The sequence below is a fragment of the Leopardus geoffroyi genome, chromosome E3, assembly GCF_018350155.1.
Source record: "Leopardus geoffroyi isolate Oge1 chromosome E3, O.geoffroyi_Oge1_pat1.0, whole genome shotgun sequence".
Taxonomy (NCBI): domain Eukaryota; kingdom Metazoa; phylum Chordata; class Mammalia; order Carnivora; family Felidae; genus Leopardus; species Leopardus geoffroyi.
Window position 1 is genome coordinate 4,711,991 of NC_059340.1, and position 21,629 is coordinate 4,733,619.

The 21,629-nt window shown below is 45.2% G+C and overlaps 1 protein-coding gene and 1 long non-coding RNA gene across 2 annotated transcripts; one reads left to right on the top strand and one right to left on the bottom strand.

The window, feature by feature from the left end:
- The first annotated feature begins 3,092 nt into the window (after positions 1 to 3,092).
- KDELR2 (KDEL endoplasmic reticulum protein retention receptor 2) lies at positions 3,093 to 21,189 on the top strand. The gene is made up of 5 exons (XM_045461008.1): positions 3,093 to 3,337; positions 12,818 to 12,918; positions 16,448 to 16,606; positions 17,681 to 17,933; positions 19,110 to 21,189. The coding sequence occupies exons 1-5, from the start codon at positions 3,247 to 3,249 to the stop codon at positions 19,142 to 19,144; spliced, it is 639 nt and encodes a 212-aa protein (XP_045316964.1). The 5' UTR covers positions 3,093 to 3,246; the 3' UTR covers positions 19,145 to 21,189.
- LOC123589228 lies at positions 11,990 to 16,013 on the bottom strand. The gene is made up of 3 exons (XR_006708224.1): positions 15,909 to 16,013; positions 12,562 to 12,624; positions 11,990 to 12,183 (listed from the first exon to the last, which is right to left on the bottom strand). It is a non-coding gene; the product is annotated as an uncharacterized LOC123589228 (long non-coding RNA).
- Positions 21,190 to 21,629: the final 440 nt, after the last annotated feature.

The following is a 21,629-nucleotide window of genomic DNA, read 5'->3' on the forward strand; positions in this document are numbered from 1 at the left end:
CAACTTGGGAAGATGAAAGAAACATTTCCAAGCTAGCATTTGAACTATTTCTGATGGATTGAACTATTTTTTAATCAATCATGCTGGAGAAAAGGTCATTTGTCTGTTCTCTCTATAGAGAATATTTTGAAATTATTGTAGGGCTTGGTGTGGGAGAAGTGGGCATAAGTGGTCAAAGGTACAAATTGCTAATAATAAAATAAGTAAGTTCTGGGAATGATTTTTAAAGCATGTTGACTATAGTTAACAATACTGTATTATATTTTTTCAAGTTGCTTATCGTAGATCTTAAAAGTTCTCATCATAAGGGGTACCTGGGTGGCTCAGTCAGTTTAGCCTCCAACTCCTATTTTCAGCTCAGGTAATGATCTCAGGGTTCATGAGTTTGAGTCCCAAGTCGGGTTCTGTACGGATGGTGTGGAGCCTGCTTGGGATTCTCTGTTTCCCTCTCTCTCTCTCCCCCTCCCCCACTTTCTCTCTCTCCCTCTCTCAAAAATAATAAATACACTAAAAAAAGTCCTCACCACGAGAAGAAAATTGTAACTCTGTGTGATTATGGATGTTAACTAGATTTATTGTGGTGATCATTTCATGATGTATATGAATATTGAATCATTGTTATACACCTAAAACTAATATAATGTTATGTCAATTATATCTTATACAAAAATAGAAAAAAATCACAGGGGCGCCTGGGTGGCTCAGTCGGTTAAGCGTCCGACTTCAGCTCAGGTCAAGATCTCGCGGTCCGTGAGTTCGAGCCCCGTGTCGGGCTCTGGGCTGATGGCCCAGAGTCTGGAGCCTGCTTCCGATTCTGTGTCTCCCTCTCTCTCTGCCTCTCCCCCGTTCATGCTCTGTCTCTCTCTGTCTCAAAAATAAATAAACTTTAAAAAAAAAATTAAAAAAAAAAAAGAAAAAAATCACAGTGTTCTGCACTGTTAAAGTTTTTTGTAACTTTTTAAAAATGTTTTTTATGTTTATTTATTTTTGACAGAGAGAGAGAGAGAGAGAGAGACAGAGCATGAGCGGGGGAGAGGCAGAGAGCGAGGGAGACACAGAATCTGAAACAGGCTCCAGTCTCTGAGCTGTCAGCACAGAGCCCAACGCGGGCTTGAACTCACAGACTGCGAGATCATGACCTGAGCCAAAGTTGGACGCTCAACTCACTGAGCCACCCAGGTGCCCCTTTTTAAAATTTTTTTAATGTTTATTTATTTTTGAGACAGAGAGAGAGCACGAGCAGGCAAGGGGCAGAGAGAGAGAGGGAGAGAGAGAATTCCAAGCAGGCTCTGCATAGAGCTCGACTCGGGGCTCGATCCAGGAACCGTGAGATCATGACCTGTGCCAAAATCAAGAGTTGGATGCTTAACAGACTGAGCCGCCCAGGCGGCCCTGCACTGTTCAAGTTTTATTCCCAACACCTGGACACACACAAAATCATAGTCATAGAGGTGACCGAAGAGTATACAGTGAAAAAAAGAGGTAGGAGTATTACAGAAGTGTGCAAGGTTGTTAATTAATAAAAATATTGTAGTATTTTCAGGATTCTGTGATGAGATCATGGGTGAGCAACCAATGCAGTTTCAGGGGACAGAAGGGCCCTTCAGTCAAGGCCTGATGCTCTGCAGTCACCGTCTTCAAATTCTTAATAATTTTATCTTTGAATTGGTGTTTTGCAGGTGAGGTCCCGTGGCACAATGGGATACACAGCAGAGACTTGGAACCTCGATTCCTGCCTTGTTCTACTCTTGCTGCCTTTTACCTCCCCAGGATGGGTTCTAAACTGCCTGCTCCCCTGTGCCCTGGCACCCTCCACTTAGGAAGTGGTGCAGGTACAGGGTGGGTCTGGCTGGGTCAGAGTGGGTCTGGTTGAACTGATGTGCCCTGTAGCCTCTCTGAGTATGGCAGGTGGCCATCCAACCATTTGGTGGCCAACCCATAAGGGGCAAGCCTGTCGCCTTGCCCTGATCCAGGCACTTTGTGTGTCCTAGTACTGAGGTTGCGATACCCTGGAGGGTTGCCCTCTGCCTGTGGGTTGAGCATGGAAAGGGGAGCTGCCTGGCTTGCCCTCCCTGCCCCAGGAATGTCAGCTGGCTGAGGAGGGAACCAGCAGCCAGTCATCAGGCCCAGGTGCACACGCCACTGGAGTCCAGGACGGGCCCTGCCTCACATGAGTGGTGGCACTGGCTCCTCCAGTAATCCCATGCCCAAAGATGCCCTCCCTGGCCTGCTCTGTGCCTTGGGGACCCCCCTTTATCCTTCCAACCTTCCTGGGTCTGGCCTGTTCATCTCTCTGGCCGGCTCTGGGACAAGTCGTGAAACAGCAATTGTGTTCTTTCGGCCACTGAGCATTGGAATTAAGTCTTATGGTATTTCCATTCAAAACTGACATGGTCCGATGTAAAGACAATCTGTAAAACTCATGATCACGATTGAAGGCTTTTTCTTCTTCAGAACATTAAATAGCAAACAGGAAACACCCCAAGAGAGACTGCAAAAGAAAGGGAAAAGCTTTATATTTTGGTTCCTTGAAACAGCATTTTCTTTTCCTGCCTTAGAACCGGGGACCCCACGTTTTCAGTTTGCACTGGGTTCCGCAAATTATGCAGCGGATCCAGCTTGTCAGTTTTGTTCTGTTTGTAATTTCCTGTGGTTCATTTTCTCACCCTACAGAAATGTTCACTTTTCCACCTAATTTTGCACTGTTCCTCAAAGAGACTCCCCAGAATGGTAAAAGCTTCAATCACCTCCCGCATAAGCCGCATCTCCCGCAGCACCCCCAATATCGACTTTATCTTGAGCGAATCCACCGCGGATTAATGTTTATTTTCCTTTTACACTTTTTCGTCCAGTAATCCTGCAGAGCTCTTAAGATCAATGGGGGGGGGGGGGTGGAATCCCTTCAAGGGAGTGTCATTTCAAAAATTAAAGGAAATCGCTGGCACCAGAGGGGGAGCCGGAAACCGACAGGGGGAAGTCGGCGAGGGGTCCGGGTCCTGGGGAGGGAGCCCCTGAGCAGGCGCTTCGGGCCCGGCCTGAGCTTGGACGCGTCTCCTTTAAGGGGCGGGCCCGGGGCGGGGCCTGGCTGCGGCCCGCCCTCCCAGACTGCCCCGCGCGCGCCGGCAGTTTGGCCACGTCCCTGGCCACGTCGCGCCCGCTCTCGCCATCTTCGCCGCTTCCTCTCAGGGGCCGCCGCTGCCGCCTGAGCCGCCGAGCCCCGGGGCCGCCGCGCCGACCGCCGCCGCCATGAACATCTTCCGGCTGACCGGGGACCTGTCCCACCTGGCGGCCATTGTCATCCTGCTGCTGAAGATCTGGAAGACGCGCTCCTGCGCCGGTGAGCGGCGGGCGACGTCCCGGAGAGGCTCGGGCGCCAGGCCGGGTCGCTCTGAGGACCCGCCGACCTCGGCCGCCCCGCGGCTCGCGGGCCTGCGGCGCCCGACACACCCCCCTCGACCGGCCCGGCGGGCGCCCGGACCCGGGGCGGGAGGGAACATTGCGTGGCGTTCAGGCCGGGCGGGGTGTCGCCGTGCTGGGCCCCGCTCAGCGCGGGGTCGACTCCCGAACTTGAGCCGTCGGGGCGGAGGAGGAGCCAGCCGGACTGCGCTGGGCCCCATTCTGTCGGAAAAGTTTGGATGGGGCGGGGGCCGGGGGAGTCCGGCTGGCGCGCCCCCATCCCCCGCCCGCGACTTTAATGGGTGCAGCACCGCGCCGGGGGGGAGGGGGCGGGAGGGGCCGGAGGTGCGGGGAGCCCGCGAATCAATGGGACTGGAGGGAGGAGGATGGGCAGGACCGCGGCCCGCTCGGCCTGACGTGGCAGCCAGGCCAGCCCGGGAGGTGGAGCGGGCGCGGGGAGGTCACCCCGCTCCCCACCCTGCCCCTTCGACGACTGGCCTTTAGGTTAGGGTGTCGGGTCAGGCTTGTCCCTAGAGTGCCGTGGGCTTCACCCCAGCTCTGGGGTCCAGGATCACGCCCGCCACGGGAGGGGGGTGTGAGGAGGTCTCTTAAGTGAATTTCTTGGGGACCGTCAGTGCTGCTTTGAGAAACGAACTAGTTTGTCGAACTCCGAGTGCCTCCATCTAATAACGGGTTCTCTTAAGCCTGCGGCGCCGGGTACCGCCGAGGTCTCATGTGGTCTCCTGTAATCCTCACTCCACGTCACCAGTGAGTTGGCGACTCCCTCCTCTGGAGTACACATTTCATGCATGCCTTGCCGGGAGGCAGTGAGACAAATCTTCCCCAGATCATAGCTGTGAAGTTTTACATCGCATTAACCCTAGAAGCGTAAGAGCGGCGACGTTTTCAGTGATGTCTTAAAATGCAGTGTGGTCTTTAAACGTGTTTTTGATGCCATGGCCTCAGTGAAATAAGTTGAGTTCAAGAGCTAAATGTTTGCAGAGGCCATAAGAGACGGGGAGTCCTAAAGGACCTGGGTGGCAGAGATCCCATTTACCTGATTGATTTCTGAAATTGCCCCATCTAGAGTAACACCCCACATCTTTGCTGTCTTCAGGAGTCCCCTATCTCCCCAGAACATACCCGAGATGGAGGAAGTAAGCAAAAGCAAAAGAGACCTTTGAGCGATCAAAATGGATATTACAAAGTCCATGTACTGAAACCGGTGTTGTCTGGCTTGGAGGTGATCTCGCATTTCGTACCTATTCTGAGAGGTTCAGTTGTGTGATTTCCAGTTAAAGCAGAGTAATGGCAGCAGTTGTGGTAGCTGACACCGAAGCACTTGCTGTGCGCTAGGTAGGACGCTAACTGCTTGATCTAGCTTATCCCACCTAGTCTTTAATCTTAGAGCTAAGTGCTGTTGTCCCCGTTCTGTGGAGGAGGGAACGGAGTCTTAAGGGAGATGAGGAAATTGGTGGTAGAGCCAGGATTGAAACACAAGCAGTGTTGGGGCGCCTGGGTGGCGCAGTGGGTTAAGCGTCCGACTTCAGCCAGGTCACGATCTTGCGGTCGGTGAGTTCGAGCCCCGCGTCGGGCTCTGGGCTGATGGCTCAGAGCCTGGAGCCTGTTTCTGATTCTGTGTCTCCCTTTCTCTCTGCCCCTCCCCCGTTCATGCTCTGTCTCTCTCTGTCCCAAAAATAAATAAACGTTGAAAAAAAAATTAAAAAAAAAAAAAAAAAGAAATACAAGCAGTGTAGCTCACAGTGAAGGCTTTTGAATCAATGTCTATTTTGGCCTAAGTAATGTTAGTTTAAACGTTTGATGCAGACCGGTAGTTTAGGTCATGTTTTTGTTGCGTTCAGGAAATTTTTTTCTCCTGCTTTATTGAAATATGATTGACACAGAACATTGTACTAGTTTTGGGTGTGCAACATAGCGATTTGATGTACGTATATATTGTGAAATGGTCACAACAAGCTTAGTTAATTAACATCCGTCACCACACATAGTTAACCATTTTTTTTCTCGTGATCTGAACTTTTAAGGTCTACTCTCCTGTGAACTTTCAAATATACAGTACAGTGTCGTTAACTGTAGTCATTGTGCTATATACCTTCATCCCCAGGTCTCATTTTATAGCTGGAAGTTTGTACCTTTCAATCACCTGTACCCATTTCATCCACCCCTCAGTCTGAAAATATTACTTTTAATCTTGATTTTTGCTCCAAAATTTTTGTGTGAGTCCCTTCATCTTTCACGTATTTCTCAGAAACCCGTTCTCTGTCAAGTCCTTAAGTGCGGAAGCATGGTGTCTCTTAAATATGTATCTAAACTAAGATGTTGGGGAGAAGCTACTGCACCTCCAGGTGTAGAATTTTTTTTTTTTTATGTTTATTTTTTGAGAGGGAGAGTGTGAGCAGGGGAGGGGCAGAGAGAGAAAGGGAGAGAATCCCAAGCAGGCTCCACACTGTCAGCACAGAGCCAGCTGTGGGGCTCGAACTCACAAACCGTGAGATCATGACCTGAGCTGAAATCAAGAGTCAGACACTTAACCGAATGAGCCACCCAGGCCCCCAGGTATAGAATTCTTAAGGAAACCTTGAGTTATATAGAGAAAGTGAGAGGGTTTGCTATTTTGTTCATTTTTTAATATTCACTATTTTCATTTGGGAAATTTAGGAGCATTTAGGAAAACTGAAAATATTTCCGCCAAAATAATAAAGAAGATAAATAGTTAAGTTCACGGGTGTTTGTCAAGTATTCCTACAATTTAATGCTCTAGTTATAGGGCATTATTAAGCTTCTCTTTGTCGGACTTAGGATCGTTTTAGTTCTTATACATGAGGTTCCTGGTCTTTTAAAAATCAGAATCACCAAGACGATTTATTCAGAGTTAAATGCTAAATTTGACTAGCTGCTTTGTTTTTCCATTCTAAATTATGAAAGTTGTTTAGAGGCTTTTGAAGGAGTAAGAATTTGATAGGAGTTTCTCAAATAACTGGAATAAGAGACATGTACATTCAGGTTGTGTTTCTCGCTTTGAAAATACTGGTATTGGGGTTCATTTTTAGGATTTTGGCACCTGTTCTGAACATGCCTGCAGCCAGAACCATGGGGCTTTTTCCCTTAGCGTAAGGGCTGAGATGGGTTAGTGAGGAAGCTGGAGATTCTGTTTTCCTGAGCATCTAATTTGAGAATGAGCACCTTAAAGGGCCTGTTTTAAAGTAGGGACAGGAGAGCTGATCTCAGCATAGCTGTGTTGAATTGGCAGTCTCCTGTGCCTTTGTCTGCCATTGTCATTATAGAGGGGTGCCCGAATGAAATGTGACTTTTCTCAAATGCTTGAACCTTCGTTGCAACCGGATCCACAGTATGCTGAAGTTATCACTATCCGTGTCCTAAACGCTGACCGGGATAGCCTTGGGAGAACAAGCCTTGGATTGTAGATGAAGAACTTCCTAGCAACATTTTCCTGTAGGCTGGCTGATAGTTATTAATAGCGCTCTATCTGTTGTGCTTAAATTACTAGTGGGGTCCTTCTCAGATCCATGACTCCCAGCAACCCTCTCCTAGTCTCTCCCCTCCCCCGCATCTACTGCTTTGATTGTTGTTAGCTGTGGTTATGTAGGTTGTGTTACAGACTTTTATCATACTAAACATGACAGGAACATACAGTGTCCCTGCATTTCTCATGATTGGATAGCTTATAATTTTGAAGTATAGAATCTCATCTTTTATTGTGGTCATGGTGTACTTCAGGAAGCTTTTGTATTACATTCCTAGCTCCCTCTTTGTAGCAGCTGTCACCTCTCTTCTTTTGAGTGCCAGTCTGTTGACTAATCATTGCTCTCAAACATCTGTTGACCACCCACTGATTGCAAGGCACTGGGGACACGATTCAGAGCAGCTATCAAAGTCTCTGCTGTTGAGAAAGTTGCAATGGAGTTGAAATAAGACATGTATAAAAAGATAAAAATAAAGGGTATTAAATATTAAACTGTGTAGACAGTAAGGGTGCCTGGGTGGTTCAGTCGGTTAAGAATCTGACTCTTGACCTTGGCTCAGGTCATGATCTCACCATTCATGAGATGAAGCCCTGAGTCGGGCTCTGCACTGATGGCATGGAGCCTGCTTGGGATTCTCTGTCTCCTCCTCTCTCTGCCCCTTCCCTGCTCTCTCTCTTGCACGCTCTCTTGCTCTCTCTGTGTCTCTCTAAATAAATAAATAAACATTAAAAATAAAAGTAAACCATGTAGACAGTAAATCCAATAGGTGTGAGATGGCTAGAAGGATCCCAGAGAAAGGACCCTTGACTTCCTGGCAAGGAGTATGTAAGACCTCTGTGAAGAAAAACATGAAACTTTCCTGGTGGACACAGATGACCTGAGTGTATGTTCATACTGTGGTCCTGGATAGGACCAGGCAGGCTGGTAACGAAGCAAGATGATTCGTCTTCCCAAATTAATTTACTGATTCAGAATATCATCAAAGTTAAAAGACAGTAAACTGAGAGAAATAATCTGCAATATAGCTAAGTGACAAAAAGTTAATATACATAATGAAACATTCCTACAAATAAAAAAAAAAAAACGGATAGAAAAATAGGCAAAGTTGGCTTTTCACAGAAGAATAACAGAAGGCTCGTTAATCATGAAAGAATGCCCAGCCTCACTAATAGGAACTTGGACAGTAAAACAGCAATGCATACCATCATTTGCCTGCTGGGTGGGAAAAGACATTAAAAACATCTAATATATGCAAAGGTGCAGAAGGGCATTCTCATCTGGTGTTCTTGAGTATGAAAATTGGCATAGCCTTCCTAGGGGAAATCAGCAAAACTTAAAGTTGACGTTTGTATATTTTATCCCAGCAATTCTTAAGAAGCTGAACTACAGAAACCTATGTGCACAAACTATAGGTGTGAAGATGTTCCTTGTACCTAAGTATGTACAAAACACTGTTTATAGATAAAAAAGATGTTTATGCAGTACTCATAAGAACAAAAATCATCAACAACCCAAATGTCCGTTAATGGAGTGGTTGCTCAAATGTTGGTACATTCACACTATGGAACATTATGCAGCCATTAACAAGAATGAGCTAGAAGTATTAACAGGGGAAGATAAGAGCTTAATTAAAAAAAAAAAAAAAAAGGAAAGTATACAAAAAAACCCAGAAGGTAAATCTGAGATGTTAAGTTAAAAAAGCAAATTGTAGGAACCCCTGGCTGGCTTAGTTGGAGGAGCATGTGACTCTTTATCTCAGGATTGTAAATTGAAGCCCCACGTTGTATGTAGAGATTACATAAAAATAAAATCTTAAAAAAAAAAAAAAAAAAAACCTTTAAAAAAGTTGCAGAGCAAAAGATTGTATGGACCCATATTAAGGGGCAAACATATATGCAGGTACGTATACAAGCACATGTATGGAAAGGGGCTTTTAAAAAGCCTGGAAAGTTGCATTTAAAGTGGAGGTGGGAGGGATGTTAAAAGGTCCTTTTGCTTTTTATTACATATATTTTAACCCAGTTGAAATTTTTAAATAGCATGTATTTCTTTGAAAACGAGAAAAACGACAAAACAGTACGTAGTAAGAGCTGTCATTTATCAAGTATTTGCAGTGTGGCAGGTATAATATAAAACACTTTTTCTCCAATAGTCCTATCGAGTTGTTAAGATTTGTCCCCATTGAACAGATGCAGAAAGTGAGGTTGGGGGGGGAGCGATGTAGGTAATGGGCCCAGGCTTATCCTGTGTGTTCAGGGGTTGAGTTTGAACAGAGTCCATTTGGCTCCAGAGCCTCTTTTTCCCTAAGTCACAAGAGTTGTGTTATGCATCATTTCCTGACTATTAGCCTGCTGTTCCAGGGAAGGTTCATGGCCTTTAGGAGATAGGAGAGGATCAACTTCTTTAGAGACAGTGGGTCCAGAGTGGGGTGCCAGGGGCCCTTGTTGAATGCTGCCCTGCAAACTGTCCTGGTGCTTTGACCTGTGGGGCTTGGTCGCAGCTCAGCTGTTACGAGGACAAAAATAATTCTTGGGAGGCTTTTCTGTTTGCCTGAGGGTTCTGTTCTATAAACCAGCAGGAATATAAAAGAGTCAACTTTTAACCTACAGCACAATTTAAAGTAATGTACACTGTAGTATATAGTCGTAGGATTTTATGAAACTTAACTTGGCCCAATGGGAAAAGACAGAAAGGGTGTTAGGTTTAATGACTGATTTCCACATAACAAGTTCTACTCCTTAATACGGATATTTGGTGCATTTGGTATTGGGATGGCTGTTTCAGAAACATTTAGAGTGAGTATTGAGAGCTTGACCTGCTAGTATTCACATGCTTTGGTCTCAAAACAGGGAGAAAGTGACTGAGGGAGCCCCTCAGGCTTTGCAAGAGGTCCCCGCCCACAAGGAGATTCCTGCCCCTGCCCCCTCTGTCTTCATCTGGGATCCCTGCCATCTTGTGAAGACAGGACTGTTTTTCTGTTTTAAAGGGAAAGCTGCAGCTTGTTAATGAGGATCCCAGACCAGGACGAATGGGATAGAAGTGCACAAGTACATTCAGGTTTCCAGCACAGCAGTTCCTGCGTGGATTCTGCACCACGAGACAAGCTACAGGCCACACGCCGCTTGTCTCTCTTCTCTCCTGCGCAGGGGGCTCTCCTACCCTCTGGTTGGCAGTAAATTAGGGCAGAGCCCAAAGAACATTGCCTATTTACAGTCGTAGAGATGGTATGACTTGGAAACTCTTTGCAAGTGTTATTCCAAAATGAGAATTTACCCCATGACATGAAAATAAAACGAGTTGGTTTTTTTTTTTTTGACCATTTGTTCATTCAGCAGGTACTTTCTTAGCCCTGCTGTGTGTCAAGCCCATTGCTGAGCACAGAGAATACAAAACAGAAAAGACATGACCCCAACCTTTGGAGATCTCCGTGTCTGTGGGGAAAGAGGGAAGACAGGCAACCAGATAATCACAGTGTATTTTATAAGACCGTTAATAGGAGCTAGGGCAGCAGCTGCTGGGAAGGGGTTCCCATTAGGTACTTGCTGAATGAATAAACAGCACCAAGGGAGGTGTCTTCAAAGACAGCTTGCCAGGGGAAGTGATATGTGAATTGGGTCTCAAAAGGGAGTGGTAGAAATGATATGAGAGTCCTGGATTTTTGCTATAGGAATGCTGAAAATGGGGACAAAATCTCAAATGTATCTGGCTTCCAAAATTCCATTAGAATAAATCCTTTATAATAAACTTGCCTGTATGTACCCTATAATTTTTTATTTAAAACGTTGGAGAGAACCATATAGGAAGTGAACTGGGAATTTCTCTCTCAAAGCCACAACGGATCTCAAATGTGAACTGCATGTTCCCTTTCCTTTCCCCTCCCTTCTCTTCGTCCCATGTCTCTTTGTGAATGACAGCTTCATTATTCTCCTTTGGAACATTGATCTTTGATAAGAAAAAGAAGCTCCCCATTACTGGGGAAGACTAAAAGGAGCAGAATGTCTGTATCTCCACCTTTGACCCTTGAAATTGGTTACTATTGATCTAGAAGGAAGAGAGTCAACTTTTTCTTCAGTTTCTGTTTGGGTGTTTTTGTGAATAGACTCAAACTGCAAATGTTCATAGGTAGTAAGTAACATTCTTGTATCCAGGCTTTGAGTTTCAACAATGGGCAAAAGTGTTTCGTAAAATATCATTTAAAAACAATGTGATTTGGGGGCACCTGGGTGGCTCAGTCGGTTAAGCATCCAACTTCTGCTCAGGCATGATCTCATGGTTCATAAGTTTGAGCCCCGTGTTGGGCTCTGCACTGACAGTGGGGAGACTACTTTGGGTTCTCTGTCTCCCTCTTTCTCTCTCTCAAAAATAAATTAAAAAATATTAAAAAAAATAAAAACAATGTGATTTTCACATCCATAAGAGTATTGCCGATAATTACGTGCAGCAACATTTCCACTAAATACGTGCTTACTTAAATGTCTAATGGGGTGGGGCGCTTGGGTGGCTCAGTCAGTTGGGCGTTCGACTTCGGCTCAAGTCATGATCTCTCTGTCCATGAGTTTGGGCCCCACGTTGGGCTCTATGCTGACAGCTCAGAGCCTGGAGCCTGCTTCGGATTCTGTGTGTGTCTCTCTCTCTGCCCCTCCCCCGCTCATGCTCTGTCTGTCTCTGAAAAATGAATAAACCTTAAAAAAATTTTTTAAAACGATGTCTAATGGGGTGAAGTTTGCAATGTAGAGGAGGGCGGGTGGGTTCTGACCTGGAAAGATTCAGTTTTCTTCATGAATTCGCTCAATCTTCATCTGAAACACATAGTTCACATCCTTTGTCACATAAATATCTGGCCACATACAGATGTCAGAAAAGCTTAGTGCACACACTATGTGACCTTCGGTACTTCCCCCACTGAGTCACGAGTCAACTCTGGAGTTGGCCTGGTTGTTGGAGGTGGAAACAGATTCAAAGATTTTATTTATTTATTTTTTTTATTTTTTATTTATTTTTTTTTTTTGAGAGAGACAGAATGTGAGCAGGGGAGGGGCAGAGAGAGAGAGAGGGAGACACAGAATCTGAACCAGGCCCCAGGCTCCGAGCTGTCAGGACAGAGCCTGATGCGGGGCTCAAATTCACAAACTGCGAGATCATGACCTGAGCCAAAGTCAGGTGCCCCCCAAACTGTTTTTTTAAAGTGCTGCTTTTGAGGACTGGCTGTAGTGGCAGGTTCCCACCCTTCTGTCGTTGCATCCAGCATCCACAGCAACATTTTTATGGTTGTATGACGAATCTAAGAGGTGGAATTTTTTTAAATGTTAACATGTCCAAGAAATGCTGCCCTCGCAAAGTAAGCCACCTCGGGAGGCCCTTCCACTGCTCCCGGGTGTTACTGCTCAGACTGTTACCTGAAGCAGTGCACCTAACTGGGTTCCTCATCTGCTTAATCGGGTTGGATTCCAACACCATCCCCTGAAGGATTTGTCACCATGAGATACATTGTTTTAAAGTGGAAAGAAAGATGCTAAAGGTAGCAGACCAGTTATAACACTAACAGCGGAATTAGTGAAATTATTCCTATCTAAAGTCTTTGAGAAATATAATGTTGATTTGAACAGTACACATCCTGGTATATTGGTGCTGGCATAATTAAGGCACTTTTCGTAGTTACCTGGCATGATAAGACTGCAAAGTGGTTAGAACCTCCCCGGAAGAGCGTGTTCACAAATGTTAACTGGAAAAGAAAACAAAAAGAATGTTAAGTGAAAGGAAAAGTACAGCAGCTCTCGTTGACGGAGTCCTCCCAGACATGAGCCACTGGCCCTGGTGCCCACTCCCCATGTGTGCACTTTCTGCAGTGTTCTCCGCAGGAAACAGCCAGCTCCTCTCACAGACACTTTGCTAACACTCTCCTTTTGTTTCTTTAGGTATTTCTGGAAAAAGCCAGCTTCTCTTTGCACTGGTCTTCACAACTCGTTACCTGGATCTTTTTACTTCATTTATTTCATTATATAATACATCTATGAAGGTATGGTATGACAGCCAACACAATGCATTTTATCCATGGTTCACAGGCTGATGGAAGCTATGAAGTTTGGGCCAGTGGCGTGCTTAAACGTCTTCTAGAGGGATGTCTAAACATGCTGTTCTCAACGTAAGCACTTTCAGACCACCTTGTATGTAGAAGTGGGAATAGTGTTATCATCAAGCATATTTTCTGTTTCAAAGCAGAATCTATTTAATTGAAGTGCTTCGCACTTAGAGATTTTTTAATCTTAAATTCCTTGAGTATGATAAACTTCTAAAGCTCTTGATAACCCTGTGAGAAAGAGGGGTGACTATTATGTTTTCAAGCAGTGGGAAATTACAGACTCCCTGGGAAACCCAGCAGGTTGGTTCAGAACTAGAAATGAAAGCCACCAGCGCTCCTCGCTGCAGTGCCTGTTTTGCTGTTGTGCGAGGGATTATGTGCAGGCTTCTACTTTTTTTTTCCTGTTAAATCCATGTTTTGTAAACTTCTTTATGGGCCATCTTTATTGCTTTTGCCATGCCTAAATAACATCCGTACCATCATTTACTTAGTGTGTTCTTAAAACCTTTTACCTTGTCCTAAGCATTAGTATCCATGGCGTTAGTGTCGTTATCCACATGAAAAAAAATGTGTAGTTATTAAAATGCAGAATATTGGGGCGCCTGGGTGGCTCAGTCAGTTAAACGTCTGACTTTGGCTCAGGTCATGATCTCACGGTCCGTGAGTTCGAGCCCCGCGTCGGGCTCTGTGCTGACAGCTCAGAGCCTGGAGCCTGCTTTGGATTCTGTGTCTCCCTCTCTCTCTGACCCTCCTCTGTTCATGCTCTGTCTCTCTCTGTCTCAAAAATAAATAAACATTAAAAAAAGAAGAAATTAAAATGCAGAATGTTTGTGGACCTTTGGGGATGCACGTGTTTCACTTGCAGAGGCCTCGGTTCCACACAGCCGTGGAACTTACGCTTCCTGAACACCCACAGCACTGGCCCTCCCCTAGTGCTGAGGACAGGGCAGAAGCTAAGAAGGAAGGTCTACTGTCTAGTTGGGAAGGGTAGACCGATCATCCCAGCACCGAATGAGTGACCGCAGTTTGGGATGGGTACTGGGAAGGAGAAGTATGGGGCTCTCACCTTGTGCAGGAGGAGTCTCATTTCTTCCCTCATTCATTCTGCGTAGCTTACTGAGCACCTGTGTGCGGGGCCCTGTTGTCAGCGCTTGTCGGCACACCCGAGGAAGTAGCGTTTAAGCTGAAGCCTGTTGTGGCACTTGAAAAACATTTTTTGTAAACACACGTAGGGGAGACAAAGAAGTATTTGGACCTGAGGTCTTTACTAAAAAGCAAATTTGAGTTACCTGTAATCATTCCATTCTTCATTACTAGGTGATGGGAACCTCGTCATCAGGAAATAGTTTGCTTACTTAAAATGGCTAGGTCCCTGCCTGTTGTCCAGGCAAGTTAAAGCTGCAGGTATTAGAAGCGTGTGAGCAAGAATTTTCCTCCATTCCCCTCAGGATACCTAGCTTTAGAGGGCTCCTTCTTGTTTGATTCTACTTTCCAGGCATGTCCTGAAAATCAGAGATGTGAGGGCCAAGTTTTATGTTCTCATGGCTTTGGCTTTATTTATATTTATTTTGAGAGAGAGCACAGGAGTGGGGCAGAGAGAGGGAGGCGGCGGGAGAGAGAATCCTAAGCAGGCTTTGAGCTGCCAGCATGGAGCCTGATGCAGGGCTCGATCCCATGACCTTGAGATCGTGACCTGAGGCGAAATCAGGAGTCCGACACTTAACCGGCTGAGCTGCCCGGGCGCCCCTCATTGCTTTCACTTTAAAAGCCAAGCATTGGTGAGAGGAGACAACAGCTGCTTTCTCTGGTGGCCACCGAAGCCTTTGCGGACATGATCTTGGCTGGCGGAAGGCCGGGTGCTGAGGAGGGACCTTGACATGACTTGGTTGGATGTTCTGCTGGAGGGGACTCTGTGTATAAATGGATATATATTTTGTTGATACATGTAGATTATATGTTATTTTATTCATATATGCACACACACACATATTTGTATGTGGAGAGAACTCCTCACAATATAAGTAAGATATTAATCTTCCTTGATTTTTTTTTTTTTTTTTTTGGTAGTTTGGTATATGGGTATGACCAATTTTAATACCCTGTTGGCTATTTGCAAATATAATTTCATGATGAGGTGCTGGGGACAGTTTAGTGTCTTTGTTTCATTGTTAAGCATATGATGGGGTTTGCTGATTGCTCTCCTTTTCCTGTTAAGTCCTTTGCCCAGATGTTTCCTCATTAGGTTTCACCAGGTGGTTTTCCCAGGGATAAGGAGTCCCAGGCAGTGTAGCTGATACCCCAGTCGTTCCTATCCATAAGCTAAACCTGCCCTGGTTCTTGGGCCTAAAATTCCACATCCCGAAAATTGCTATAATTTCAAAATATCAGACTTTTCCTTTGGGTTGGATGAATATATGGTGTTTGGCCTTTTGAATGTGGAAGAACATAACTGGGTTGTAAGCCTTTGAACAGCTGCACCTCTATGGGAGCTCCCTTACCGCAGGCAGCTTTTGGTTTTGCTTTTGTTATGTTACCAGACAAAATTTCATAGAAATGATCTGACTTTTCTGTGTTAAAGTAACACACTGTCAGCAAAAATGGTCATTGTAAAGTCAAATGTGAGTTACATGGTATCTTATCTTTACACAAGCACTAGCAGAGGGGGTGTGTGCTAGTTTTGAACTGCATGGAGTGAACTTTGTATTCGTTTTTTTTCTTAAGCTGCTATGTAATAGTTTGAAGTGAGATTAAAAATACACGCTTTGGCGGTTTCTTACAAAGTTAAATGTACACTTTTAACATAAGATCAGCAATCCCATTTCTAGGTATTTACCCAAGAGTAATGAAAACTTAGTTTCATACAGATGCCTGTACGTACATGTCCCTAGCAACTGTATCTCCCGTCCATCAAGCTGGACACGACCCACCTGTCCTGTAACTCGTGCATGGACGGACAGACTGTGGTAACACGCACGCAGTGAGCCGCTCCTGGGCAGCAGAAGAGAGCCGTGGTTACTACACGCGGCGGCATGGTTGGATCAAGAATGCATTAGCTGCGTGAAAGAAGTGGAGACATACCATATGATTCCATTTATGTGGCATTCTGGAAAAGGCAAAAACTATGGAAACCAAGAATAGATCAGTTATAAAAAAAGAAAGAAAGAAAGAACAGATATCGCCAGAGGTTGGGCCTGGGGGGGGGGGGGGCTTGACTCCAAAGGCGTGGCATGAGGGGGTTTTGGGGGTCACAAGATAGAACTACTCTGTGTCTTGATCGTGGTGGTGGTTTTATGACTCATAGAAGTATACACCCCCAAAAAATGAAGTTTATTGTCTTTAAGCATCAAAATAAAAAAGCTAAAGAAATAAATCTTGCCTTTCTGAGCATACGAATGATGTAGAAGGAAGCCAAGGGAGTTGGAACCGCCGTGAAGTATCCGTGACCTGGTGCTTTTCTCGTTCTTAGCTCATCTATATCGCCTGCTCCTACGCCACGGTGTACCTGATCTACATGAAATTCAAGGCGACCTACGACGGAAACCATGATACCTTCCGAGTGGAGTTCCTGGTGGTCCCCGTGGGAGGTCTCTCCTTTCTAGTCAATCACGATTTCTCTCCTCTTGAGGTGAGTCAGGGGGCTAGTTAGTGGGCATGTCTCCTTCCCCAGGGAAATAGCCGTGTTTACAGATAACGTGGGACGGTTCTGTTTTGCTTGTGTCTTCTGTTTGGCAAGCTTCTGGGGCAGCATATACTATTTGGTGTAAATAAGTCACAGACGGGAATAAAGCCCCCAGGTATTTGGGTGTCTGCTGATGGATTATTGCCAGATTCTCCCCTAGAACATAAAGTAGGCGTCTGCAGTAGTGAGCGCAGTGCCTTGGCTATCCGAGTGCTGGAAGAACGTGATCTTCTCTCCACTCTGACCCAGCTTTTGTTTCGTCTTCACGTAAGGGTGTCGTGCATGGATACCACGTGCGAATCCCCTCAGCAGCCTTGCTGCGCTCTGGCGTTTAGGGGGAGTGGTTGGCATGGCGCCCTGCGCTGCACAGAGCCGTGCCTGCTCCTAGGTGCCTCACCCTTCCCTTCGTGTCTTGGGGAAACTGCCGCTCATGCATTCAGACACTCAGGGCTCCCCGCGAGGCCTTCTGTCGTCGGCATGAATAAAGTGCCGTGTGGGGCAGAGAGTTTGCATAATTACAATTCCCATTACTTGCCTCTTTGATTTAGCCACACCGAAAAAGCCTAAAGAATAAGAAAGATGATGAGAATCTTGAGATCCTCTGGGAAGGAGACCAGCCGGTGAGGCAGACCAGCAGTGGGAAAGGGGTGGCCCCGGCTGTCAGCGTCGTGCACCCCGGCAGAGAGCAGCGTTCACTCGGGAGCCTAGATTCGCAGTGGGTCAGGCTTATCCGGGAGAAACATGTCTGTAGATTCACAGAAAACTGTACAGGGAAGGAGATGTTGGAGAGACGAGGTCATGAAAATTCACACCGGCCGAGGCGTCCAGTTACCCAGCCTGTCATTGGGAGTGTCGTGCCTCTTAAATGTAGCTAAAGTTTCTGTGATTTATCAAACTGCTAAGCTACTCTGTTTGTGCTCAGATGCCCAGACTGCTGTTTGATCTGCTCCACGATAAAGCAAGAGTATTTCCCGTGAGCTCACGGTGGGTGCTGACCGAAGCTTGTGGTTTCTCTTACAGATTTTGTGGACCTTCTCCATCTACCTGGAATCCGTGGCTATCCTTCCCCAGCTCTTCATGATCAGCAAGACAGGGGAGGCGGAGACCATCACCACCCACTACCTGTTCTTCCTGGGCCTCTACCGCGCTCTCTATCTCGTCAACTGGATCTGGCGCTTCTACTTCGAGGGCTTCTTTGACCTCATCGCTGTGGTGGCCGGCGTCGTCCAGACCATTCTGTACTGCGACTTCTTCTACTTGTACATCACAAAAGGTACCTCGGGCTACGTGCTCCCCGCCCTGTTCCTCCCGCCGCGTGTTTTCAGGAGCAACCTGGCCCAGCACGCTCCTAATCTGGCGCTCGCTCCAAAAGCACAGCTCCTTTCAGAAAAACATTTTAACGACCATCAAATAAAATTCTGGATCAAGGTTTTCAGCCTTTTTTCTTTTCCGAGCTTTATTGTTTTTCTGTGACAGCATGTTTTTATTGTAAAAAATTGAATTAGCTTTCATCATTCTGAAAACAGTCACCTGAAACCCTAGCACTCAGAGATAGTTGCTGTTAATGTTTCAGGAAATGTAATTCCTGATGTGTCTATGTGTATACCCAGATGGCGGATTTTTAAAATATACGTGCTATTCTGTAATCTGGGTTTTCTTCCCCACTTACATTTTTTCAAGTCAGTAGATAGAAATCTACGTAGTTTTCAGTAGCCATAGACTATTTCGTTATGTGTATTACCATAATTTACTTACTCAGCCCCCTGTTCGTGGGTATTCAGGCTGTTACTCATTAGCTGCTATTAAAATCCAGTGCTTAATTGGTATCCTTGTATATATACGTTGCCCCATTTCTGTGAATATAGGACATGCAAACGTCACAATAATCTGATGGGGGGAAAAAAAGACATATTTATGCATGTGCCCACAGTTGTAAGCATATAGTTTTAGGGGATTCAGGAACCCCTGAAACGCAGCCACTGACCCAGGCTAAGAACCCTTGCTAAACAGCTATACGGTATGATTCCTAATGGCTAGATACAAGAGCACATAGATCTGCTCTCTTTTTTAACCTCCAATATTTCATAGACTTTTATACGTAGTAACAGTTACATTTTACTATATGTTGAATCAGGGGAGAAAGTCATAAAACGCTGCTGTGAATTTGGTGACAATTTCAATCGAATGTGTGTTTCTTAAATTCACTTGCTATGGCATTGAGGTACATGAAGAAATTTCGAGTGTATGTGCGCATGACATATTCATAGCTCAGAGGGTTCTGTGTATTGACACCAAAATCAAATGGTTGTTGGCGCCAAAAGCTTGTCTCCTTGGACCTTATTCTGTAGTGTGTTGAGTGTGACAGGCCTCTGGGAACGGGAAAAAGGAAACTGTAAGCTTATCAATAGCAGTAACCTTTTGTTTTCTCTTCCTCTCTTTAAAATCCTAGTACTCAAGGGAAAGAAGCTCAGTCTGCCAGCGTAAGTGCCAAAGACCACCACCAGCATCTGTCCCTCAGGGTGCTCGGACAGAGTTCTTACCACAGCAAAGGCACAAGATGCTTGATACGGAAAATCAGAAACTTAACTCTTTTGTTCAGATAGTCATCAGTGGCTCTGTAGGAACCCCGAGGAAAAGAGCCAGAAGGTTTCTGTTTAATGCATCTTGCCTTATCTTTTTTTATTACTATGTACAAAGATTTTTTTACACAAAGGAACTTAATGCTGTATTAATAAATTCAGTGTGTAGCTTCAGTTGGGGTAGTTCCAAAAGTGAGGATTTTGTGAGGAATAAGTGCAACCTTTTTTCTTTTAATTCTTTGAAATTGTTGATTCTTTGTGTCTGCAATGAAATTGTACTCCCTTGACAGTTGGTAGATTATATATTCTTCCATCTATCAAACTTGCATTCCACTATATTTATTTTTTGCCAAAAGATGAGTTATATTTGTTTGAAATCTGAGACACTATGTTGAATTTGGTATATCTGTTCAAATTTCTTCCCACCTAACGTGGACATCGTTCCTCGGACATGACAACACTACACGTAAGGCCGGTAAGGATGGCTTGCAAGTCTTCTGGTTTTCATTACCAAAATTTTAAGATTCTGAACGTAGAAGGAGTCAGGTTTAAGAGTCCCCAGTGGTGCCCGCCCTCTTCTCCTGCTAAGAAGAGTCAGTGTGAGACTGTCCCAAGGATGTCGAAGAACTTGGTGGACAGGGGTTCTAGGCCGCTTGCCACCCAGGTGTGGGATGTGAGGGACGTTGATTATGTCCTCTGAGGAACGGAACCCAAGCAGTCACCTGTCACCTTTATTTTCACTTTCAAAAGATTACTACAACCATGTCCATGCTCAGATTCACACGGTTTTTCATATCACTTTCGGGTAGTAAATTGATTTACGTTTTTTTCTTAACTGGCAGCACCAATTGCCATTCCTTATACTCTTCAGATTTTTTTTGTTTTTGTTTTGTTTTTACTGAGCTCTTGCATGATTTATCTTGTTACCATCCTAAATAAACATGTTATTAAACATAGAACAAATTGTCTTTTTTTTTTTTTTTTTTTTTTTTTTTTTTTTGTGAATTAGGCTTTTGGACTATTCTATGTCAGGATGACTTTTTTCATTTTTTGATTGGCTACAAAAGCTCAATATAGGGCCATAAACATTTACTGTCCACTAATGGATCTAAAACTATCTGTATTTTGAGGAAAAATTGGAGTTTTTCCTCCTGATTTTGCTGTTTTATTGATCTGCTACATTTTTTTGATTTTATGCAAAAGCATATGACTTTGTTTTTATGTGATGCACCATAAAATGTTGAAGTGTTGAATACTAACAGTGCTTACTACAGGATGTAGTATTTTTGCTTGCTGCATTAAAATAGTTTGTGGAAGAAGGGAGCTAGATGGATTTTATTTTTATCTAGTGTGTCTCTTACCCTCTTTCTGAACTGGCGGTGTAACTGCGTAGTTTAACCTCTTGTCTTTCTCTCTCATCTTGCTCCCTGCACTCCATGCCTCATGGTTTTGCTTTGGTGTATCTGTATGTTTCTAGCATTCTAGTCTTGGTTTAGTTTGTTTTCATCCTCCCTGGAAGATTCTGAGAGCACGGAGGAAGGGTGGGAAATTGCCACAGAAGTGGAGCAGACTGCTTGCTGCCCACACTGGGGATGGGTGGGAGGCTCACACTGTTTTTGTGCATGTAAATCAAACACGAGCTGGGACCACTTGGGGGAGGGCATAGTGCAGACAACAAGATCCGGGACCTCAGCAGGCCGCCTGGCTTGGGAAGTATCAACGCCTTCTCTAGTCACTGTGCCCACATAAAAATAAAGCCGGCCAAGGTGGGACCACCATTTTGTGGCCAACCAGGATGACATCTTCATAAATAGGGTGGCTGAGTGGGAGTACGGGACTGGGGCCGCGTCTCCGCACACATAGGAAACGAAGGCCTTGTATGATGCGCTTTATAAAGCACTGTTTCAGAGTCCCTTTCACGTCTCCAATAAAGGTTATCAGGTAATTATATTTTTTATCCAGGTGTTTTATTTGTGTGAATTTGTTTTAAAAGTGAAAGCATGAGAAATCCAGCAAAGTTAACCAGTTTGCCCACTGAGTGATCATTCTGTGAAAAGCTGCTGGCTGTTTACAGACGCTAATCCGTTCCCTGGTCCAGTTCAGCCGCTGTCAGAGTAACGTGTCCTGCTTCCTTGCGGTCTGGTCACGAGTGAAGTAAGTAGGTAGAGAAAAGGTTGGGGGGGGGGGGGAGGGGAAGGTTGCAGGTGGAAACCCTTGGGAGAAGATCCAGTCCAGTTTTTCCCAAGATGCCACTAGGTTGGATGACTCCCTGGGAAGGTCAAGCACAGATTTCCTTTCAATAGAAATCACAAGTGAGGGGCGCCTGGGCGGCTCAATCGGTTAAGCTTCCGACTTTGGCTCAGGTCATGATTTCGAGACTAGTGGGTTCG